This window comes from Lissotriton helveticus, chromosome 6 (assembly GCF_964261635.1).
Source record: "Lissotriton helveticus chromosome 6, aLisHel1.1, whole genome shotgun sequence".
NCBI classification, from domain to species: domain Eukaryota; kingdom Metazoa; phylum Chordata; class Amphibia; order Caudata; family Salamandridae; genus Lissotriton; species Lissotriton helveticus.
The window spans coordinates 1,940,756,030-1,940,781,804 of NC_136067.1; the positions used below are offsets into that span (position 1 = coordinate 1,940,756,030).

The 25,775-nt window shown below is 46.1% G+C and overlaps 1 protein-coding gene across 1 annotated transcript in view; it reads left to right on the forward strand.

Moving 5' to 3' along the window:
* EPHX2 (epoxide hydrolase 2) overlaps positions 1-25,775 on the forward strand; it is a 587,345-nt gene that overhangs the window by 349,816 nt on the left and 211,754 nt on the right. The window contains exons 11-12 of the mRNA XM_078649944.1: positions 5,481-5,566; positions 21,671-21,782. Of these exons, the coding sequence (XP_078506070.1) occupies positions 5,481-5,566; positions 21,671-21,782 (198 nt within the window). The remainder of the gene's footprint in view (positions 1-5,480; positions 5,567-21,670; positions 21,783-25,775) is intronic.

Genomic DNA, 25,775 nt, shown 5'->3' on the forward strand with positions numbered 1-25,775 from the left:
TTCTGCAACGCATAGAGGAAGCGGGGCAGCGACATCATCTTGAACAATGCCGCTCTACCCAGTGGAGAGAGAGGAAGTTTCCCCCAAGCAACAACATCCGCCCGAAGGCGCTGAAGAGGGGGCAACAAGTTCCGGTCAAACCGCAGTTCAGGCTTCAGAGTGATAAAAATGCCTAGGTATCGAAATCCATCACGCGCAATCGCGATGGGGCACCCACTGGGCAAAAGAGGAGCGTCTCCCGACAGGACGTATATACAGGACTTCGACCAATTAATGAAAAGACCCGAATTTTTACGAAAGGACGTCAAGACATCAAACAGTACAATGAGGGATTTACGGGGAGATGTAAGATACAGCAGAATATCATCCGCATAGAGAGATACACGGTCCTCAAACTCCGAATTCCATCTAATGCCCTTCAGGGACGGTTCCCACCTCAACCAAGCCGCCAGTGGTTCCAAGGCAAGAGCAAACAACAAAGGGGACAGAGGACAGCCCTGTCGCGTTCCCCTGCCCAATGCAAAGGGAGCAGAGACCCGACCATTGACCACCACCTGAGCGATGGGATCGGTGTAAAGCAACCTGACCCACCGAACGAAGTCCGGACCAAAACCAAACTTTGCAAGAACCGCCCACAAATATGGCCATTCTATAGTATCAAACGCCATCGTAGCGTCCAAGGACGCCAAGATGGCGGGCTCACGCAGCGTCTCGGCTCGCGCCAAGACGCCGTGCAACCTTCGAAGGTTAAGTGCCGTGTTGCGGTGCGGTATAAAGCCGGACTGGTCAGGGTGAACAAGGTCCCCAATGACAGTCGCCAAACGCGTCGCCAGCAGTTTGGCCAGGATTTTAGGCTCAGCATTAATCAACAAAATGGGTCTAAAAGAGGCACAGCGATCCCGAGGTTTTCCATCCTTGTGGATGACGACTATAGAGGCCAGTCTCTGGTCCGGCGGGAGGGAGCCCACCTCCAAAGACTCGAGAAACATCGAGCGTAGGTGCGGGGCCAGCGTGTCCGGACGCAGTTTATAGAGCTCAATAGGGAGTCCATTAGGGCCCGATGCCTTGCCGGATCGGACCGAACGGATGGCAGCGGCGATCTCCTCCACACTAAGCGGCGCATCTAGAGCATCCCTATCAATGTCAGACAATCGGGGAAGTGCGATATCCCGCAATAGCAAGTGGGAATCCTGCTCAGATCGATCAGACACCGGGGAATATACCTCGCGGAAGTAGTCAGCAAAACATGTAACCACATCAGCAGGGTCAGTATAACACTCACCATTCTCTGCAACAATTACAGGGACTACTCGACTTGCGTTCTCCCTCTTATCCAGCCAAGCAAGCAGCTTCCCAGCTTTATCACCCACATCGTACAGGCGGCCCTGCTGGTCCCTGCCCATTTCCTTAGCTGCGTCCGTAACCAAAGCCCTGTAGTCATATTGTTTCAGCTCCAACAAGTGTAGCCCCTCAGCGGTGACCCCAGATTCCAAGTTCCCTTCCAAAGCCGTGACCTCTCCCTCGAGGCGAACCACCTCAGCACGGTTAGCCCACTTCACGCCACCAATCAACGAGAGGGCCTGGCCACGAATGACAGTTTTATAAGCCTCCCAAAGCAAACTTGGAGAGGAAACAGAGCCCACATTCTCAGCAAAATAACAATCGTGCGTTGTGACTAGCTCAGCCCTGACCCTGGGATCCCGCAAATACCAGGGGTTAATCGGAGCCACACGGCCCGCCGAACCCTACCGTGCATCAACCACCAGCCAAAGCGGAGAGTGATCTGAGATACCCCTCGCCAGGTGTTTAACTTCCCGTATGATGGAAGCATGGGCAGAAGGCAGTAGGATATGATCCAACCTCGAGAGACTACCATGAGCACCAGAATGAAAAGTATATTGCGACTGCCCCGGGTGGAGCTAGCGCCAGCAGTCAGTTAGCCCCAGCGTTTCCAGAAAGTCGCTCAACCAAGTCTGGGCCTTAGGCAGTTCCCGGGGAGGGTGACGGTCACACATCCCCGAGACCACTGCATTAAAATCACCCCCAACCAAAAGCAGACCCTCGGGGAGACCCAGGATAAGTCCACTCAAGTCAGCGAATGTGGTGGCTTGGAGGCCCGGGGGCACGTATACGGAAATCAGGATAACAACCTTCCCTTCCCAACGCCCAACAATGGCGGCGTATCGTCCCTTATCATCCAGTATGACATCATCAATGGCCAAGGGGAGGGAGGTCCGAACCAAAATGCCCGCCCCTCTGGATCCCGAAGTGAAACCCGAGTGCGCCACAAGGCGATAACCACGCCTGTTCATAGCATAGCACTTGTTGCCGAGCAAATGTGTCTCCTGCAGTAAGACAACATCAGGAGACAAACGTTTCAGCAGTTGCAATACCACCCTCCTCTTAATCCCATCCCCCAACCCATTTACGTTCCAACACAGCACCCGAAGTCCCCTACCCCCCATCCCCGAAGTCAGTCCCCCCCCGCCCCACACCCGAGGCAACTTCAAAAAACAGGAGTTTGTCTTTCCTTCGCCTTGCAAATAACAATAAAAGTCAAACCAACATCCCCGTTTCCCCAACAATACCCAAACAACTTCACCCCCCACCCCGCACCCCTGCTGAAGACCAAAAAGCCCCATAAACTTGCAGTGTGCCTGTCGCCCAACCACCCAACTAGTCTACGAAAAGAAAACCCAGGAGGAGAAAGGACCTGCCCACCCCCCCACCCGCCCCCATATGGACTAATACTTGCAGACATTAATGTCACGGCATTAGCACAAATCAAAGTCAACTGTAAGGGAACGGGGGTCGAAGACGATATCTACTCCTGCTCCATTAGGCCACCCTCCGCCCGATCCGATTTGCCAGAGTCCTCAGAATGTTCATGATCCGTAGGCAGCGAGTCAAGCCAGTCACTCACGACCCCAGGATGTTCGAAGAAAAAGGTGCGATCATTATGCACTACCCGCAGACGGGCCGGGAAGAGCATGGCATACTTCATAGATCTTTCCCTGAGTCTCTTCTTGACACCTTGAAACCCCCGCCTCTGTTTCTGGACCTGTTGTGTAAAGTCTGGATAGAAGCTGACTGTAGAGTTCTCAAAGGCAATGGGACCCGACTGTCTCGAAGCCTTCAGGATAGCGTCTCTGTCCCGGAAATTGAAGATCCTCGCAATGATGGGACGTGGGTTAGCACCCACTTTAGGCTTGCCACCAGGGACCCTATGTGCACGCTCGACAGCGAAAAATTTACTGAGACCCTTGGGTGCCAAGTGATTCAGCACCAGGTCTTCCACCAATAAGTCCGTCGAGGCAGCAGTCGATGATTCCGGGACCCCAATCAGGCGAATATTGTTGCGCCTGGCACGGCTTTCAAAGTCCTCCAGACGCCCAGAGAAATAGTCATTAGCTTTCCGCAAGTTCCCGACTTCGGCTTGTAAGTCGGAGACGTCAGTGATTAGGCTAGAGGTCTTGAGATCCAGGGACTTGACCTTTTCGTTCGTCTTCGCCAGGTCCGTCCTGATCAAGTTGACGTCTATCGAAACAGTATCCAGTTTGAGAGTCAAGGCCTCATATTGTTGTCCCAAAGAAGCCTTCATTTCGGAAATGGCACCCATGACATCCCGCAGCGAGAGCTCTTCTTCAATCGAGGAGTCCTCCGGAATAGTCGTCGAGGGTTTAGATGCTGCACCCGGCGATCCTTTAGTAAGGGTGTACCGGTCCATGATGTTCGTTTGCAAAGCACTACCTCGAACGCCCGTTTTGGTCTTGCGTCTCTCACTCTCCGGCTTGGTGGCCATCTTAGATCCCGGACCCTTGAGGGTCGCCTGTTGTCGGGTGAAAATGGTTACTGCGGTAGCATGAGCAGGACCAAGAGGGATGAAGTCGGTGCCAGTCTCAGAACTGGAAGCCACGATAGATCGGCATCAGAAACGGAGAGACCAAAAAGCAAAAACACTTCGGGCTTGCCGCGCAACTGGCAGAGTCAAGCTGGTCTCTGGACAGGAATCAAAACCGAAAGTGATCGCCAAGCCCAGGCAAATCCAGCAATCCGTTGTTGTTCACTTACTGGACGGCCGGCCAAGATAGGATAGCCCGGGGCGTCACCATGGAGCAGGCCCAAAAACTGTGGCGGTCCGTAGCTCTGGACCCCGAAGTCCAACTAAAGTTCAGAGAACGGATAAAGAATCAGCACATCTTCTCCAATAAACACCCGTCGTCCAAGCCAGGATAAAGTACAGGATAGTCGGTGGAGGCGGTGAGGGTCCGGGAGCCCTGTGCTCACGCGACCATCTTGGGCACGCGCGAAGCTCCTCCTCTCGCGCACATTTTTTAAACTAATGTTGCTTGATATTTTCTATTGTGTCTTCTGAATGAATTTATGGAATTTGTTTTGCTTTTTATATTTTATGACTTTGTGTTGTTAATTGTGTCGATCTGTTATCTTGATTGTGTGTCTTATGTCGAATAAAACATTTTTAACCCCTCCCATGCTCGTGACGGAACCGTTCCGTCACGAGCCTCGGGTGGGCTGTGCTGGTGACGGAAAGGTTCCGTCACGGCCCGCTTGCCGCGCCTGCGCTGACGTTCTAAAGAGCGGGCGGGGCCGTGACGGAACCGTTCTGTCACAAGCACAGCTCACCTGAGGGCTGTAACGGAGCGCGTCCGTCACGAGTACGGGAGCGCCGCGCGGCCCCGCCTCCCCCTTAGCGCTGCGGCAGAATAGCCGCCGCATGAAGGGGTTAATCTTCTGTTATTAGTTTGGTACATTATAGTAGCCTTGGGTATACAGACACATTCTCTGATTCTGAGTGTAATGGATATGAATGAGTGATGAAGTTGGAGACTCTGGTCAGGCAATATACTTTGTTGGTTGCATAGTGCTGTCCAAAGGAAACCTTTATGATTACATATTCATATGGTAGCCTATTCCTTTGGCATAAGGGGTCCCTCTCAGTTTCTATAACTCATTTGTAAGGAAACATCCCCCATGTAGATGAGTCCTGCCCCTCCCCCATCTGGTGCTCGGATCCATCCTGGTAATGAAGCCCTGGCATCCTGCTGGTCTCAACCTGGGTCCCAGAGGGGGAAAGAGGTCTCTGGAGGACATAGGCTCAATCATGGAGATGGTTCAAAGGTCTGCACTGCAAGAGAGACACTATGCAGCCCCCTTCTGTCATGTTGTATGGTTCCCAACACGCGTCTCGTGGCACCCCGCAGGGTCACCCCACTCTCGTTGCCTTTATAGGCCCGAAGTCAGTCCAACTAAGCTCCCACCAGAATGAATTGTAAATTGTACAGTATGAAGCGGTGAGGGCTCTGAAGCTACAAGTTCCTCTTTCATTCACCGAACTCACCTGACCGATCAATTTCAATATTCAAATCAGTCAGTGATTGAGATAGGAAACACTGCAGTCCAGTTGTTAGTGCTTTGCTACTTTCACTGTTTAATTATTTTTCTTTTTATTTGTGTTTCAGGGACTTTCTCAGGTAACACTCATCGGTCATGACTGGGGCGGTTCTGTTGTGTGGAGCCTGGCACTTTTTTACCCAGATAGAGTCAGGTAAGTGTTCTCCACATCCATGCACTTCATGATATCAGACTTTTAAAATATAATGTCTATTGTATTTAAACAGAATTTGCTAGACTACCACAAACGGTATCGGTCTGTGTAAAATGGTCTGAAAGACACTTGTCTTCCTATAGTGACAAAATGCATTTGTCACAACTGGGTAGAAGAGTGAAAGTCAAAATATCAACATCCCACAGGTAGCTCAATGCCTCACATATGCCTGATGCAAATAACTCCTCAGCTCCAAATCACAATATGATGATAACTCTAGAGACGCCTCACAAACAGAAGGTGGAAGGACTGTCTTTTATGCTCTAAAATTAGTATAAGCAAGACAGAAATGTAGTCTATCAGTTCACAGACCGGGTTTTCTGTCGAAGGCTGCTTCCTGAGGCTGTTCCCTCTGCAGCTTCTTTGGGAAAAAAGAAAACTCTGGAAGAGGTGTGGCGCAGCGGCCAGGGTGCCGGTCTCCGGACTACGACATTCACGGTTCGATCCCTGGCGCCAATGGCAGGTTAGCCCAGCACCATGTGACTCTGGGCAATAGCTCGCTTAATCTTCCAGAGGGCCCCCAGCACGGGACACCACTTTGGAGGTAGCAGTGCGCTTTACAAATACTGGTATTTCATTTCATTTCTGTATATCCCAGATATCTTTAGGTAGTCTTAGATGTTTCCAAATGTCTTTTCAGTCCTAGACAATTCCAATTGATGGAAGGGTTGTTTCCTGTCCCTTGATGGTCACATTTTATCCCTCTGTACTTCTCCAGTTTTTAGGTATTTCCGGTTCCAGTCACCTGACAAGAAGAAGGAGTGTGGTCAGGGAGAGGTCTTTTATAGTCTTCGGAATCCCAAACTCTTGTTTCCACCTTCCATTAGTATATTGATTGGCTGGCCATCCCCTATGCCCCTCCGGTGTTTACACCCTCCGTTTCTATATTACCTTGTCAGAGGTTCAAGTTCCGCTCTGTAAAAATAGGACCCTTCCTCTATGCTTTCCGCCCTCTAGAAATGGGACCCTTCCTCCATGCTTTCCGCCCTCTAGAAATGGGACCCTTCCTCCATGCTTTCCGCCCTCTAGAAATGGGACCATTCCTCCATGCTTTCCGCTCTCTAGCAATGGAACCCTTCCTCCATGCTTTCCGCTCAATAGCAATGGGACCCTTCCTCCATGCTTTCCGCTCTCTAGAAATGGGACCCTTCCTCCATGCTTTCCGCTCAATAGCAATGGGACCCTTCCTCCATGCTTTCCGCTCAATAGCAATGGGACCCTTCCTCCATGCTTTCCGCTCTCTAGAAATGGGACCCTTCCTCCATGCTTTCCGCTCAATAGCAATGGGACCCTTCCTCCATGCTTTCCGCTCTCTAGAAATGGGACCCTTCCTCCATGCTTTCCGCTCTGTAAAAATAGGACCCTTCCTCCATGCTTTCCGCCCTCTAGAAATGGGACCCTTCCTCCATGCTTTCCGCCCTCTAGAAATGGGACCATTCCTCCATGCTTTCCGCTCTCTAGAAATGGGACCCTTCCTCCATGCTTTCCGCCCTCTAGAAATGGGACCATTCCTCCATGCTTTCCGCTCTCTAGCAATGGGACCCTTCCTCCATGCTTTCCGCTCTCTAGAAATGGGACCCTTCCTCCATGCTTTCCGCTCTCTAGAAAGGGGACCCTTCCTCCATGCTTTCCGCCCTCTAGAAATGGGACCCTTCCTCCATGCTTTCCGCCCTCTAGAAATGGGACCATTCCTCCATGCTTTCCGCTCTCTAGCAATGGAACCCTTCCTCCATGCTTTCCGCTCAATAGCAATGGGACCCTTCCTCCATGCTTTCCGCTCTCTAGAAATGGGACCCTTCCTCCATGCTTTCCGCTCTGTAAAAATAGGACCCTTCCTCCATGCTTTCCGCCCTCTAGAAATGGGACCCTTCCTCCATGCTTTCCGCCCTCTAGAAATGGGACCATTCCTCCATGCTTTCCGCTCTCTAGAAATGGGACCCTTCCTCCATGCTTTCCGCCCTCTAGAAATGGGACCCTTCCTCCATGCTTTCCGCCCTCTAGAAATGGGACCCTTCCTCCATGCTTTCCGCCCTCTAGAAATGGGACCATTCCTCCATGCTTTCCGCTCTCTAGAAATGGGACCCTTCCTCCATGCTTTCCGCCCTCTAGAAATGGGACCCTTCATCCATGCTTTCCGCTCTCTAGCAATGGGACCCTTCCTCCATGCTTTCCGCTCTCTAGAAATGGGACCCTTCCTCCATGCTTTCCGCTCTCTAGAAATGGGACCCTTCCTCCATGCTTTCCGCTCTCTAGAAAGGGGACCCTTCCTCCATGCTTTCCGCTCTCTAGAAATGGGACCCTTCCTCCATGCTTTCCGCTCTCTAGAAATGGGACCCTTCCTCCATGCTTTCCGCTCTCTAGAAAGGGGGCCCTTCCTCCATGCTTTCCGCTCTCTAGAAAGGGGACCCTTCCTCCATGCTTTCCGCTCTCTAGAAATGGGACCCTTCCTCCATGCTTTCCGATCTCTAGAAATGGGACCCTTCCTCCATGCTTTCCGCTCTCTAGAAAGGGGACCCTTCGTCCATGCTTTCCGCTCTCTAGAAATGGGACCCTTCCTCCATGCTTTCCGCTCTCTAGAAAGGGGACCCTTCCTCCATGCTTTCCGCTCTCTAGAAAGGGGACCCTTCGTCCATGCTTTCCGCTCTCTAGAAATGGGACCCTTCCTCCATGCTTTCCGCTCTCTAGAAAGGGGACCCTTCCTCCATGCTTTCCGCTCTCTAGAAATGGGACCCTTCCTCCATGCTTTCCGATCTCTAGAAATGGGACCCTTCCTCCATGCTTTCCGCTCTCTAGAAAGGGGACCCTTCGTCCATGCTTTCCGCTCTCTAGAAATGGGACCCTTCCTCCATGCTTTCCGCTCTCTAGAAAGGGGACCCTTCCTCCATGCTTTCCACTCTCTAGAAATGGGACCCTTCATCCATGCTTTCCGCTCTCTAGAAATGGGACCCCTCCTCCATGCTTTCTCTCTTAAACAAGGCAATGGCGTTTTGGCTTTTTTCACACGGTGAGGGCATTTTGTGACTCTCTTAGCTAGGTCAAAGACTCTATCCAGTCATATTCAACAGGCAGGAACCTGGGGTCTGATGTAAGGAAGGGTTTTACCCATTCTGTGTTTATGGGAACATGTGATAGTACATATGGGCCCCGGTTTATACGAGCTACATGTGCAATATTCTGCCAACTCTTTCATTTTTGTCGCGATTGTCTCTACTCTGTATTGTTTTAAGGATTTTCAGGGCCTCGGACATGGCACATTTTTAGGGGTTTTCTGTTCATTACACCTTTTAATTTCTATCACCCATTTTCTGCTCATTGAAGCCTGCATGATGTCAAACAAACTTTCAGGAATGGGGTTGACTCAAAAACACTGAAAAAGGTATTTACAGGAGCCCCAGAAATCCTTAAGCTGACACTGGGCAAAGAGAGAAAAGTCAGAGGTAGTGGTAGGCAGAAGGAAGGAATGAAGTTGAGACATAGAAATAGACAGAGGTGAGCTAGAGGGAGAGAAAGTTTCCTTTCCTTGGAACCTTTAGAAGGTGGGAGCCCTGGGCATTTGTCCACTTTGCCCATCCTTTGACACTTATCTGTCCCTACTCGCATCAATCAATCTAATGTAGCCTCTAGTCCTCCTGGAGGGATTCACCACACCAGTAGGCAGTCCTTAATTTGTAAAAGAATAAGTGTCGAGGCCCAAAGTTTTGATCAGAAGCCCGCGACCAGCAATATCAAATGTTGGGGTGGTGAATACAAAATTTGCATAGCCTTGATTTCACCACATGCCTTTTCCATCCACCACCAGACACTTCTTACTCCTTAAACGCACTCTTTCTTTCCTTGTAACTATTGCTCTTTCTTTCTCTACCTCCTTCTTTCCTCCTGTTGTGTTTCTCTCTCTCTAAATGCTCTGGGTCAAAGTCTGATGAGGAAAAAATAAGTGCTGTTTCCCAAAAATGAGGGTCAGTCGGCCCCATGCGCAACCACCAGCTCAAATTAAGCATTGACAGAGGTTTCTCGTATGTTGGTGTTCCACAGGCTTAGTGATTCTCATAGTAAAGATGTACCTTTTCTACTGAAATAACGAATTATACTGTGTAATATTTGTACAAAAGTGTACCAGTTGAGGCATGTGTACAATGAGGCCTGCACCTTGCAAACATACGTTAATTAGAAGTAGTGCTTGTGTCCAGCCATCTGTTTTCCACATTTCAGGAATGTAGTATCCTGTAATGCTCCGGGAGTATCCCTGTTAAAGGTACCTTCTGTTCATGGGTTGTCTGCTTACCATTTCTACCTCATCTGGCGCTGATGTCAACAGATGTTTGACAAAGTTACAAAGGACTAAGTTGTCCAGTTTCATGATGTAATGTGATGTGTCAGATCCATAGGGAGCTGCCACCTAAGATAACACGCGCTTTCTAAAGAAATATCCTTTGGATGACAATTCTGAGATTCACATCAACTGAGCATGAGATGCGACTGACTGTCCTCCCAGGACATGTGACTGCTGCATGTCATTTGCCATACTAGTGGAAAGGCCTAGACATTGGTCCTGTCATCCTGTCGCCTGGTCCTCCAGGAATACTGCCACGGTGACAGTCCCTGCCTTAGTAGCATCAGATATGTGCCTGAAAGTCTGTTTTTCTCTACTTATTTAGGCTTCTTTTATAATTCGTTGATGTGGATGTACATACTTGTTATGCTCCTTTGTCTAGTTGACCAGATGACTACAAAGTTAAGATATTTATTGTTTTTTTTCACATCAACCTTTGTCCTAGCTTTCCTTATGAGGTGGCACTTTATATTTACTGTTGTCTTGAATTCTCTGCTTCCATTTCATTATCCCCTTTACTTTTCCTTTCTGTCTTTTGTGATTTATTTAAGTTATTTGGGAATATTCCTTTATAGTAGTTAATAAGTGTTCTCTTTGAAAAAAACATAAAAAGAGACTGAGCTAAAATTTCATATCCGCAAAACTACACGATGATAGGAACGCTCTTAATATTGCTAAAATGTTTTTGTGATTTTTAAGAACATTGTGTTTATAACGATGGATTATTCTGCAAGTATCTAATTATGTAATATTTGTGTACGAATCACACAGTTCCAGAAGCTAAATCAAAAGCTTTGTTTTTTCATTAACTAAGTATAAGATAACGCATTGGAAGGGATTGGGAACACGTGTCATGCGTCCAGAGCATGTATGTATCTCTGTGGGTAGTGGGTTCACATTGCATGGGCATAACTACATATTAACAGGGCACTGTACAAGAAAGCGGGGTGCATACTCATCAGTGGAGGACAGGAGATCAGAGGTTGTGGCGTGGAGAGGGCTGGCAGGAGTTCCTAGTGTGGAAGTGAACAGTGCCTGGAACCGGTCAGGTAAATAGGGGGGAAGGTAGGTGGAAGGTGACATAGGTTACGCATAGATGAGATGTCCTTGAAGAGCGGTAACTTCTTTTCTGAAAAGCAGGATGTCTTGCGAATAAGTGGTCTCCAGATTGTTGGAGCCTAGCAGGAAAAGGATTGGCACCTTGTTTTTTTTTTTTTATTTGCATCTCCTGGCGAGGTTGATGACATGTGTTTCACAAATCCATTATGAGGTCTAAACCTTATCCAAATAATATACAACCACGTAATAAATGGGGTTAGCCAATGCTCCTCAGAACCTGGGCTTCTTACAAGTACGAAGGCATAGATGCTTCTGTAGGATTAGTTAGTGGCATTCTACAGACTTTAAGAGTGGTTGTGCAATCTTCTCCGCACCACTTTAGGCTACGTAAACAAAGAATTCTGGAATGTTCCATATGCAAAGGATATATTGCTTTACAATAAGCAGCCCACCGGGAAACTCAGGTCTGGATCCCTCGCCCTAGTTGCCAGACTAATAACGGAGGCCGCTCCTTCTCCCATCTGGCGGCGAAGACCTGGAACGGCCTCCCTCTGCACCTCAGAGCCTCACCCTCGCTCCAGCAATTCAGGGAGGACCTCAAGACCTGGATGTTCAACCAATAGGAGAACAAGCAACCTGATCCAACAGTATGAAGCAGCTACTTGATTGATTGATATAATTTTATAATGAATGCATTTACAGCAAGGTGCTCCGTCAAGAAAGCTGCCATAAAATGTAAATACCTCCCATTTTGAATTAAGGGCCAGGTGTGTGAACTACTTACTTTTCTTTTCCTATATAGCAACTCCATAGAAATCGCTGTTCAGGAATTGAAAATGGTCTGCATAAAAATAAAGATTTCCTAATAGCGATTCCTACATAGTAGGAATCGCTATTAGGAAATCTCTATTTAGGAAATACCAAACCATTAGTTCCCATGGGGCACATGCATCATTCATAGATTTTGCGATTCTTAATTTGCGAAAATGACCGAATCGCAAATTAAGAATCGCAAAATGCTATGCATCATTTTTTTGGCTATTTATTTGGGATTCAGTAAAAATCGCAATTTTTACCGAATCGCAAATAAATAGCGAATTCCTAAGTGCATTTTCGCAAATCCCATTGATTCCTATGGGCCAAAAGGCCCATAGGAGTCAATGGGAAGGCATTTACAAATTCGCAATTTGTTGATGCATTCCAAGGGTGCAGGGGGGGTCCAAAGGACCCCCCCCTGCACCCCTGAAATGCATTTGAAAGGGCATGTTTCACACACACATGTCCTAAGGACATGTGTGTCTGTAACATGACAGTTTAAAAAATGCATTTTTTTGCTTTTTGACAGATTTTCGCAAATTAACACGAGGGTCAACCTCGTGTTAATTTGCACTTCCTATTTCATAATTCACATTTTTTTTTTAAATGATGCATTGCATTTAAGGAATCGCACATTCGGACTAAGGCCCCCTCTCTGCATCCCGAAAAATGAGGTGCACATGTAAAGCACACAAATGCCCTTATGGCATGTTTGTGCTTTATAGCAGTTTGAAAAAAGAATTTTGGAGTAATTTTTTTAAATTGCACTTGAGTACCATCGACTTTGAGTTGATGGTAATTCCATTTCCTATATGCCCAATTTGCATTTAGAAAATTCTTTGTTCATGTGCATTGGAAATCGCAAATAGGAAATCCCTATTTGCGATTTCCTATTTGGGTGTCGACAAAGGAGATTTCTACAGGGTAGAAATCGCATTTTGTGATTCCCAAGTGCCCTCTGTATATGCCAAAAGGCTATTTAGCATTTCCTAATGGCCCTAAATAGCGATTCGGCCCGTTAAGAAATGCTAAATAGCTTTGTACATCCAGCCTTAAATCTCTGATGGCACCAAGCAGGTGAATCAAGTATGTCCAACCCTTCCTAGAAGAGCTACCTTGCCTCTCCAATCCAATCATCTATCCATTCAATCTTTCATCCTTCCATCCACTATTTCACCTTTACTGGTTGTCATACATTCATCTTTTGTCCATCATTCAGACTTTCCACATTCCATCCATCCATCCATCTATCCACTTTCCCATGGATTCACTCTGCCATCCATCCACTCTGCCATTGATTCACTCATCCACCCACTCTGCCATCCGTTCAATCATCCTTTCTCCCACTCATCCAAACTTTTACTATGCCATCTATCCAATCTGTTAATCCACCTATTCATCCCTTTACTCTGCCATCCTGTCACCTGTCCATCTGCCTATCCATCCATCCATCAATCCCTGTATTCTGCCATATTTTCACCGGTCCATACACCTATTCTACACTCACCCTTTAACTCACTCATTCATCCACCCTTCCATTCCATATTCCTTCTTTCCCATCTTTCATTGCCCCTGCTCGCTCTTCTAATGATGCTGCAGCCCTTTATCGCATTCATTATGAGCTTTTGTCTGCAGAGTTGCAGACAGAGGAGGTCCTTAAAGAACCCGCCCCCGCTGCAGCTGCTAAAGCAGGGAGTTCACAGCGCCCCTGTGTTGTGTGCGCAGTGAATGGTATCCTGCAGTGCATAGATGTGTGTGAATAGAGTAAGATAAAAGCAACAGTTTTTCACTTTCAGTTGGTATCAGGCCTGGCTACAAAGTCTCAAAATGTCTCTCAAGTTGGGCAGGAACATGTAATCCATCCAGTTTTCTCCCAACACATTTATGCAGTGCAAACCAAATCTTATATCTCATCAACATTTCGACCTGTTGATAGTATACATGCTGCTTGGCCATCTATTCGGGTCTTCTACAGGAAAAAAAGGGGACACCCTAGTGTCAGTGGCGGCTCCTTCTCTAAGGCGGAAGGGCGTCACCCCACTGCTTTGCAGCACTGAAATAAGGTTACAAAAAATGATAGTAACTTGAGGTTATTATCATTTTATTTTGTTCTGATGCTGCAGCTTTGCAGGGTGGGGCGGGCTGCTCTGATAACAGGAGCAGGGGGAGTGGTGAGCACACTTTGTACGTGTGCATGAATGTTTAGCTGGCGGGCCAAACATTCATGCGCACTTTGCATGTTCTCCACCCAGGCTGCATTACAGCCAGAGTGGAGAACATGCCCAGGCTCCCATTCCCTAGCTGAGCACTGAACCATGGCACTCAGGCCAATCACAACACATCTTTGCAGTATCGTGATTGGCTTAGGGGAGCCTGGATGTGCTTCCTGTTTAGACGGTGCGGAGCGACGAGGAGGAGAGGCAGAGGAGATTCGGAGGAGAGACGCGGCAGTACAGTAAGTTTGTTTTTCTTTCTTATTATAGATCCCCTTATCACCCCTGCCACCCCCGATCTGTGCCAGCCGCCACCGCCTAGTCTTCGAGAATTATCTTTCGATGTGATTCTAACACAGGCTCTATCTACTAATTTTAGTTTTTCCGGTATGCTAATCTACAGTGCCCCGAGCTATGATTGAACTTTTCCCTCTGAATTAATGAAGTTGATGGCCCCATATGCCGTTAAAGCTGCCAACTTTCCGACCCTGGGGGGATTTCAATTATCATATTGATAGTAGAGCAGATAAGATAGCACAGCTTTTTCTGGAAGAGCTTTTAGCCTTCAAATTTACCCAATTAGTCAACTACGCTACTCATACGGCTGGAAATAGATTGGACCTTATTGTCAATTTTTGTCCTGTGATAGACCACTCTCTGTTCTCTGGTCGTATCATCTGGGGATCTCTTTCGTGATTAAGGTGCCTTATAGTTGCAGTCACACATCTAGAATTGGCCCCCCAATAGGTTGTCAGTAATGTTTCAACAGATTGAGGCCTATAAGAGGGGCCATGTTGGTTATTTTCAACACTTTTGTGGTTCCCTCTAGCATGCTTTCTGGGCCCTAAAGATCCTTGCCACCACCAGTTGGGTTTACCATCAGAGTGTTGCTACTCCACAATCCTTGCCATCTGAACACATCTCAGATACTACTCTGATGCGGGAGCCAACTTCCAACCTGGCACTGAAGTCCATACCCTGTCACTTGACATCAATGCTGGCCCTGATGCCATTGGTGCCTGAGGATGTCGCTTTTCCTGTTGTCCTGTTTGACTCGGAGATGAATCCATCTCGTCTCCCGCCCAGGTCACATCCCGATGCAGTACTGAAGCACCCTGTCCCATTTCATTTACCTCTGATAGAGCTGTGTCTCTACCTTGGAGCTGCACTCCAGCACTCCAAGAAGTGTTTGGTTCCAAGTCTGATCAGATTCACCTTGCCGGTAGAGATGATAATGGAGACAAGGGGGATTATTTTCCACATAATATGATGACGACAACTTATTTATGTACACACAGGAGTCCAGTGGGTTGGACACTTAACCAGACTGGATTATATTCTCCCTCTGGAGTTTAAACAGAAGAGAGTGCCTCTTGTGCCTCTTTTGCTGTTGTAATAGACGGGCAGCAACGTTATTGGATTTACAGCTACCAACAGCTTAAATCAAGACTAACATATTAACTGATGGTTTGCAGCCTGGCAGACTTCAACTGAACCATTACTTCTATTAAATAAAGCCCTGACGGACGCTCTTATGGGCACATGGACTAAGCTTTGCTGCTGCCCTCCAATAAACAGAGAGGTGGCCAGGCATCGTAGACTGGCTCCAGGTGACCCTGATTTTTTGACACAGCACCCTACACCAGAAAGTTTGGTGGTTCAAGCTTCCACCAACATGGTGAACCCCAACTCTTTCCCTACAACTCCCCAGACAGACTCAAAACATATTACGGCATTTGAGAAATTAGTGTTTTCCTCTGCCTGCTTAGCCCTCTGATATGAAAATGTCAACTGTTTGCTGGAAAGAGATTCCCTTGTGCAATGGGACATGGTTAGTGAATCCCTAAGGAATTGCGGGCCAGTTTCGCTCAAAAACGTCAGGATGGCCATGATGCTACTAAGTATATTATGCTGTCTGGGTTGGTTTCCACCCTGACTGCTTGGGCAGAACAGTTGGAATGAGTGTAGTACTTCAGCAGCACACTTGGATGAGATCCACAGGCATCTGGGGTGAGGTGCAAGCTTCTTTAATGAATGTACCATTCAGTGGATCGCACCCATTCAGTGAGAAGGCTGAATCAGCAATAGAGCACTTTAAAGATGATTGGCCACGGCACGTTCCTTCTGTCCCTCTATACCTGCAAGACCGTTTCCTCAACAGTATTGTCCCTTTACAGGCTACTCCAGAGGTTTGGCCCACCTGCGACACCAGGAACAACAGGGTGGGGATCAAGCAGACATCACCCAGGCCATCAGGGCCAGTTCACTTCCCAGTCTCCCAACCCTCCAGTGATAGCGGCCTAACCACTTTTGTTTGTCCTAGTGGACGCATGACCACCTTATGTTAGCCAGCATCAGACATGCCCTGTCCTCCATGGGTGGCAAAGAATAACATCAGACAAATGGGTCCTGTAGATTATTTGACGGGGCTATGCCCTGTCATTCCGTTTAGATAAACCACACCTCCCACCTACATCAGATCATCTTTCAGAGGAGCACCTTTCTATCTCCCAGAAGTGCAGGTTGTTTTGTCCAAAGGATGCATAGAGAGGGTCCTGGACTCATAAATCAGGACTGGTTGTTACTCCGGCTATTTCCTTGTTTCAAAGAAGGACAGAATCCTCCGTGCAATTTGACATCTTTGCCCTGTCAACACGTTCTTGTGGAAGGGCAAATTCAAGATTCTCATGCTAGTCCAGCTTCTATCTACCCACTCAATCCAGGCAACTCGATGGTGGCTTTGGACCTGCAGGATGCCTACTTTCATGTACCCATCCTACAGTTCGACAGATGCTCCTTGCAGTTCCGTGTGGGCCGAGAGAATTTTTAGTTTGCTGTGCTCCCCTTTCGCCTCACCAGTGCCCTTCGGGTGTTCACAAAAGTGATGGTGATGGTTGTACGACATCTTTGGAGGTCGGGGATTCCAGTTTTCATATACCTTAAACACTAGCTGTTGAAGGTAGGCTCTCCACAGTCAGCTGTAAACCACCTCCTGATGACAGAGAACCCCTGACATCACTGGGATTTACTGTCAATATGCAGAAGTCACACCTGATGCTTTTGCAGAGACTCTTTCATTGGAGCCATCTTGTATACAATTTAGTTTCAAATCTTTCCACCACCACGAGTCCAGAACATTCAGGCATGTTCTTGATGGGTCTTTGTGAGAGTGACTCTGAGGCTTCTGGGTCACTTCGCTTTCTACATCCTGCAATCGACGATGCTAGGTGCCATATCTGGGCCCTACTGTGAACCTTTAGTACCAGGGAGCCCAGCAGCAGGCCACAGCGGCAGCTCCTCCGCTTAGGCGGAGGAACGTTGCCCCACTCCTCTCTGAGCAGCGCAAAAGGAAAAATAAAACGATAATAACACAACGTTATCATTTTATTTATAGTACGGCGCCAGGTTAGGACGGTGGCTTGGTTTCTTTAGAGGGAGGAGGTGTGGTTGGTGCACCATAGGTGCACATGACGGTTTGGTCGGCCAAACAAATATGCACCCTTAGCATTTCTCCACCTGACTGTGTTGCACAGCCGTGTGGAGAACAGTCTCAGGCTCCCATGCACTGTCTGAGTGGCAACCCAGGCTGCTCAGACCAGTCACAACACTGCTGTCATGCTGGTGACAACAGTGTCGTGATTGGTTTAGGGGAGTCTGGGAGCCTATATGGTGCCAGAAGTTGAGGTGAGGCGGCGGCCGGCATGTAAGTGTTTTTTATTTTTTTCTAACCGTCCTGCTCCCCCACCACTACTGTTCGCTAGCAACCGCCACAGTCAGGGGAAGCTGTCCAATTCCATCCAAGTTTCGGAGGAGATTGTAAAAGACCTGCAGTGGTGGCTCAGCCACAATTGGACCAGTGGCATACCCATCTCCCTACCCTAACTCAAAGTTTATGGTGGTGACAGATGAAGCACTGTTAGGATGGGGAGATTATCTGGGAGAGATGAAGATCACAGATTTCTAGTTTCCGATGGAGACCCGTCTCCACATTGACCTGCTTGTGGTATGGGCCATTTAAGGATATATATATATATATATATATATATATATATATATATATATATATATATATATATATATATATATATATATATATATATATATATATATATATATATATATATATATACATATATATATATATATATATATATATATATATATATATATATCCCATCAAGTCTCCCTGCCACGGAGTAATTTGAGCCGCACACATTACGTGGGTTTCGTCTTTTTATTGAAGGAAGCTGGCCCCCAAGTCCTGATGCATTTCGGCCTATCTTGGCCTTTCTCAAAGGGCGGGGCGTCTTCTGCACAGCAGCTACGGGCCAGTCTACTCACCTGTGGAAGTGGATGGCTACTCCCTGGTGGGCGTCATCCCAAGCATGCTGGTCTCTGTAGTCCGCTGTGGCCATTCTTCCCGCATCTCTTCAATAATTGCTGTGCCCACGTAATTCCCTGCACATATTTGCTGGTGATGCAGGGATCCTTTGAACCAGAGTGCTCTCTCCGGCGGCGGCCGAAGCCCATTTGTGGTTTTCACCGTCAAAAGTGTTCGTCCCAAGTCGGGCTTCTCGGCGCTCTTTCAGTAGGAGGTGCGTTCCTCTTGGCGCGGACCACGCCGTCAATATCCCATCAAGTCTCCCTGCCACGGAGTAATTTGAGCCGCACACATTACGTGGGTTTCGTCTTTTTATTGAAGGAAGCTGGCACCCAAGTCCTGATGCATTTCGACCTATCTTGGCCTTTCTCTATATATATATATATTGGTACATAACTATAAAATACTTACATTTTAAAAAAATTAACAGGTAAGTTTAAACTATATATATATTCATTGAAAAAACCAAAGGTTACAGGGACGTTACAGTTAGACTCAGATTTCACTTCTACAAAGCCATAGAAATTCAGCAGTTATAGTTACCTGAGCTAACTATAACTTACACCCCAGCAATGCACTGCCTTTGACCTCACATTTTGCCTCTTGCTGCTCGTTTCCGACCTCTCTTTTGCCTCTTTTTGCTCTTTTCTCACCTTTATTCTGCCTCTTTCTGTTTGTTTCTCACATTTATTTTGCTTCTTTCTGCTCGTTTCGCATATTTATTTTGCGTCTTTCTGCTCCTTTCTCACTGTTATTCTGCCTCTTTCTGCTCATTTCTCACCTTTATTCTGCCTCTTTCTGCTCGTTTCTGACTTTTATTCTAACTCTTCTGATAGTTTCTGACAGTTTATTCTGCCTCATTCTGCTTGTTCCTGACCTGTATTCAGCCTCCTTCTGCAAGTTTCTCAAATTTGTTTGCCTCCTGCAGGTTGTTGCTGACCTATATTTTGCCTCTTTCTGCTCATTTCCCACCTTTATTTTGCCTTTTCTGCTCATTTCTGACCTTTATACGGCCTCTTCTCGCTCGTTTCTCACCAATATCTTGCCTCTTTCTGCTCGTTGCTGACCTTTAATCTGCCTTCTTCTGCTGGTTGCTGACCTCCATCTTGCATCTTTCTGCTCGTGTGACTCGTATGTTTCACCCCACCACCAAACCCTTTGTAGTGCCAGAGTGGGGTCTTAATTTGGTTGTCAGTTTCCTCAAGTGCACACCATTCAAATCTTTATACAGCTGACCTGTACGCTCTTGATTTTGAAGAACGTGTTCCTGCTTGCTGTAACATCTGCCCTCTGCATGCGTAAAGTCCAAGTTCTGTCAGTGCAACTACACTACACCAGTTGTTTCCCAAAGTGGAGTTGTGGACTAGGGCAGCCTTTTTCCCTAATGTTGGGCCCACCTTTCAGGTTGTGCAGTCCATCACTATCCCTATATTCTTTGCTCCACCTCACCCCTCAAAAGAGGAGGGGAGACTCCATTGACTGTACTCCGAGAGAGCAGTGAGTTTTTACCTTGATAGCAGTAAAGAAAATTGGATGGAAATCAGCTCTTTGTGTCTCAGGAAAGTTAGATTAGTGCAAAAAAGTCCTTGCCACTTGGATAGTCCTCTGCATAAAGATGTGATACGCAGTAGCCAAGAGCACCCACAGTGGTAATGAGGGTCCTTTCTACCAAGGCCAAAGCTGTTACTACTATTTTGGTGTGGGGAGTGCCTGTCCTGGACATTTGGCATGCCACAAAGTTGAGCGTCAGTGCATACATTCACAGATGGGAAGGGCTTTTAACCCACATGGTATTGCTGTGCTTTTCAGGGCCGGCTCTAGGGCGGTGCGACTGGTGCCATCGCACCAGGTGCAGACTTCGCGTGGGGGCACCTGTTTGCTACTTTATATTGTTTTTTAAAGCACACGCTACCGCGTTCCTGCCTCCGGCAATTTTAGGCCACTAATAAAATGTCAGGTTCACTCCGGTGATTAATCCAGAAGAGAGACCGTAGTTTTTGTCTAGTGGAAGTTTTGACTGCTGGAAGTTTTGATTCCTCATAAGGTAGTGCAGGGGGTTAATATACCTGCTGCAAAGAATGTGTACTGTGCAATCACAAAGTGAATAGAACATAAATTGGTTAGTGGGTTACTGTTTTCGTCAGAGACTTCCTTTTGTTACTTGCATTTTACAAGTTAAACTCCTAATGTAAACTAGTGAGCTACTAACTGTCATCAAAGAACTGAAATGCAGACGTCATGTGTAGATTAGAGCGTATTGATTTTTTCTCCAGACTTTCATTATCCTAATATTTCACAAAGGGTTCATTTGGGTAGAAAACATTTCTGATTATTAAAGAGAACCCCCAACCATGGTGTTACGTTTCAAATTCTGAGTTTGTGCTTCTCCAGACCAAGCCACCCTAATCTATACTTCCTACCAGTATGGATGACATATAAATCCTACCCTTTGTAGTCCTCCGTCTTATGTCACGTTTCTTATACATTGATTTACACATATATGATTGTCTCTGAAATGTGTGTGCAATGTAAAGTGCTCTGACACCCTTCACTTTTATGAGTACCACTATAAAACTAATTAAATGCATCTGAGAGAGAGTGGTTATGAATACAGTTAAATGATGGTAGTGCGGGAATCCATTGCGGAGGTGGTCATTGAGGGGGGCACCAAAAATCACTGTCGCACATGGTGCCACCAGTGCTAAAGCCGGCCCTGGTGCTTTTTGATTTGACATTCCACAGATCCCCCACCTTGGAAGGTACTACTCGGGTATCTAGTCTAAAGGTGAAGAATCTGTGGTTAGAAGTATCCATCAGAACAACAAACTACTTTCCTTCAGTAACGCTCTTTCTGGGGAGTACCCTATCGAACTGCAGGTTGCTCACCGCCCTCTCACCTTCCTGTTTTGTGGAATGGTATCTTTGTTCTTTGAAAAAACGAAAGAAAATGACATCAGCTCGCAGGGTTGGCGCTTATGTGCAATTCAGCTGGTCATTTCTGGAGCAGATCGACGCCAATGTAGAGCCTTATGACATCACCTGGCGCACTGCTGTTAAATCTACCAGATTCAGCCTGGCACCTGGGGCTATTCTAAAGGTGAGAATTTGCATTTTGATAAACTGTTTGCCAGAAAGACCATTCCTGAAGGAAAGTAGCTTGTTCTTCTGCTCACTTCACAAGAACGATGGAAACCAAATTCAACATGGCTCATGACAACTCATGTTCCTTTATTTCACTATTCTAGAGCGGTTGCTGCACTGAATACACCCTACCTGCCTAGTCTCCCGGAAGTGAATCCACTTAACAGAATTAAAGCAAATCCTGTCTTTGATTATCAGCTTTATTTCCAAGAGCCGGTGAGTACACCTGTATTCTTCCCAATGATAGCTAATGGTGTTGGGATAAACCCTGTGTCAACTGTTACTAAAATAGTTAATAAATGTGTTACTAATATTTCTAATTGGTATATAGCATGCACTGTACCTGAGGAATTAGGCTTCTTGTCTATCCTCTTCTGTTTCTGTTGCTTCAGTCCTTGGCATTCCTAATTTAGGAGGGCCTCAGCCAAAGGAATGTTGGATAGCTTGACTGAAGGACTAAAGTATTATTTTAACCTGTTGTTAAATATACTTTAGGACTAAGGATTTTAGAAAACTACATCTTAATTTGTTTGTTTGTGATAAAAATATGTGTATCCTCCAATGTTGGTGTGGAGGTGCCACCACCACCGTCTTTAAATCTATCTGTAATCTGATTCTGCGATTAAAAGGCTGGACTGTAGTCCTATATGGGTCCCACCTGCAGGCACAGACTGACTGAACCAAGGGCAGAGTGAGGCGCACGAAGAGAGGTTAAACCTTTCTAAGAACCCACTTTAAAACTTGCAAAGTATTTTGGAGGTGGGTCTTTTCATGTGGACCTTAATCCCTTTTGGCAATAAAATTCACACTTAAATAACACTTTTTAGCAAGGGAATCTAAATTTGAAGACCAGCATCCCTCACTTGTGTCAAGAGACGAGCTACTAGTTGGGAAGGGACAGTAGTGGACTCGAGGGTTTCTTCATAACCAAGTCATACACAGATGCTCAAGCAATACAAAGACTACAGTAGTCAATAGAGGCCAAGCACAAAGATGCGGAAAACAAAATATGTGAAGTTCACATTGGACAACCACATTCTCCTATTCAACCTAACTAATGTAAGTGAGGGGAGGTTTGCACCAGTGGCTGTGTGGTTGTGTCCAAGTAATAGATTATTTATCTTTGCGCACACATTGGAAGCTTTTGCACTTTTTGGGTGTTGGGATAGCAAGTGATGGTAGTGGAGGGTTAGTCATGGGTTACAAACTAAGCAAACGGTTGTTTCAGTGGTGGAACTATTGATGGGTCCACCTGGTAGAACTACCAATGTGGCCTTCACCAGGGTCTGCAAATGATGGATGCCCTAATCCTTAAATTTGACTCTTCCTTGAAGTCTTTTGCTGTGACCAGAGATTTAATGTCCCATGTCTACCTTACTGAATCATCAAGGGTCGCTTAAGTAACTCAGTAGTTTAAAGTCCCATTGCTTGCCGCTGCCTCCTGAGATCAATCAGTAGCATTGCACTAACTTAAAACAATCTTCAAGGTCTCTCACTCAAGTGTGTGTTTGGGAGTAGAGTAGTTACTTGAATGTATAGAGTAGGGAGGGGAGACTAAGATGTTCGAAGAGGGGGAAGTTGCCGCAGGCTGAGGATGCCTGAACCGTTGTTGAAAAGTTAGGGAGCCATATATAAGGGCCTAGGAGGTGAGGATGGATTGAAAATGAGTAAGCCTGACGGTGCAGAGAATGGCAGTACACGTAGCACTAAACAGTGGTACCTCATTTACATTAATACAAAGTACATTTACCGTGTAAAGTCTCGCTATGTGACAGGGTAGCTCTCCCGAATAGGTTTTCATATCAACTGCACAGAAGAATCTAATGGGGCCTGTCCTTCCAGCACTGATCAAAACCAGTTCCATTTGCAGAGCTGAGCTGCTGTGAAGATTGCCCTGTACATCTGGAAGCAAGGAGGTTATTCTGAGGGAAAGAGACACTTCACACCAAGGCGGGGTGGAGGGGGGTCGGGGGGCTTTACAGTTAGTCAATATGGATGAGTACATTTTGGTGTTCAGAGCACAGTGTCAACTAAATGACTTCTAGGAACTTCCAACCCTTTGGTGCCCAAAGGAATTCAGCGGCATGAAGTGGTATGTGCTGCATCAACCATATTTAAATTTGAAAAATCCCTTAATTATATCTAGGAAGGACCAATTGCTGTGTGTTATATAGTTGTTCATATTCAAATTCTGTAAAAGAATGACAATTCCAGAATGGCGATTTTTTTCAGTGCCAAACGTCTCCATATTTCAGCCACAATGGTTAGCTTACTTTGAATTATTTATCGTATGTACATGCATAGAACGTATTCCTACGGAGAAAAACTCTTGTCAGACCTATATTTCTTTTAAGTATGGCCTCCTAGGGCTCACATGCAAGACAAATACCCAATACAATTATCATACACCACCAGTTAGTCACAAATACATTTTATGTGTATGTTTTTTTAAGAAAATCATTTTTTTGAAGTTCTTTATATGTTTACTTGTTTTCTGCTATTTTTTGTTCATATCCGATCATTATTTACAATTATACATCACAGTTCATATGACAACACAACAATTACCATTCCATAAATGCGAGGTCTATGATTTCTTTGTAAGCATTAATTCCTTCAGCAAAGAACATGACATTTTATGACAACGCATAAAACAGCCGACACCATCACATAAATACAATGTCTTTTATGGTTTGCGTACACATTTAAAATTCAATATGCAATGAAATGTCACAAATAACCCCACTCTCAGCCATCAAACCATCACTGTCACCAGTCAAACCATCTTACCCATACTAGCATTCATACACAAGAAAATACAATTGTCGCGGGAATCCTGAGATTTTGTCAGCGACATACTCTCTATCTTTCTGCTGTGGTATGATTCAATCCCCAAAATGTTCCACTGGCGTGTTGTCTTTTTTGAGGGATTTCCTGTGTGGTTAGTTGTGGTGTAGAAGCCGTAGAACGTATTCCGAGACAGGTGAACCATTTCAGCCAGGTGAAACACGTGCATGTGAGAGAGCGCAAACTGATTTAAATATATGAGTACATCACACTTACCTGTAGTAAGCACAAATCATGAAGAGAAATGCCATGAGTGCTAATAGTATCTGCAAGTATATTCAAAAATATACAGCTAATATAGAGATTTAAGTAGAAGTGGAACTAATACAGAAATGTGACATTATATGACTTTATTAGATGTGATTATTTTTTTGAATCTATGTCGTGAAGCTGCTAAAACATAAGGTGGTATGTGGTTAAGAGCAGAACGTGGTAGGCCTCAGGGCCAGAGCTGGAGCTAAAAGGGAAGGTGTTTCTTTTCACGACACAGATTGTTTTAACGTTTTTGGTCATTGCATTAATGGGCCATGATTTATAGTAATGTTTACTGAATAATAGAATAAGAGTATTAACATGCTTTAATTAAATGAAGAAGTTGAATGCTATAATCATAATGAGAAATATTGTAGGCCTGAAATGTTTTAGCATTGATTTACACGTACATGTCTGGGCTGAGAAATGTTGCAAGCCTTTTAGAAGTCTATGAGAGTTGGGTTCTTGGCGGCAGATATCTGTCTGCAACAGGAAAGGGGGGATCCAATTATAAATGAATGAATAGAGGTCTGTTCAGTGGACGGCCCAGACATGGAGGAGGGTTCTGGAATGTTTAAGGGGTATCAGCGGGCCGGAGAAGAGTCTGAGAAGCAAGGTCAACTCTAACGTCTGAGGCCCAATACAAAGCATCATGGAAAAAGCCTGAAGTTGCACCACGTGAGAGGCGTTTCGCAAGGGGCGTCTCAAATGTTGTTGACTGTTTTGTATTAGGGACAGCACCCCTGGGTGGAGTTAGAGCAGAGACCTGAGGACCCTTTAGAGAGCGGATGGGTAGGCAGAGAGGGGTCATGACTGGAGAACTTTAGGTTTTCACCAAGAGACTTAGAGTGGGTGACTTCCCTTGGGGGTCATTCATTGCTGACACCTTTGTTAGGTTGGGATTTGGTTAAGTAGGGATACCATCTAGAACAGGGTAGGGACGCCTAACCTGTGTTTGTTTTCCTCCAATCTAAATGAAGGAGCGATATGCGTCTATGCTTATAGCTTTATTATTCTTAGAACTTGTGTTAGTGATTTCTGTTGCTCGTCTGAGGGCTTTTCGAGAGCACATGTATGTAATTGGACCTGTGTATCTCGTGAATCTCATTC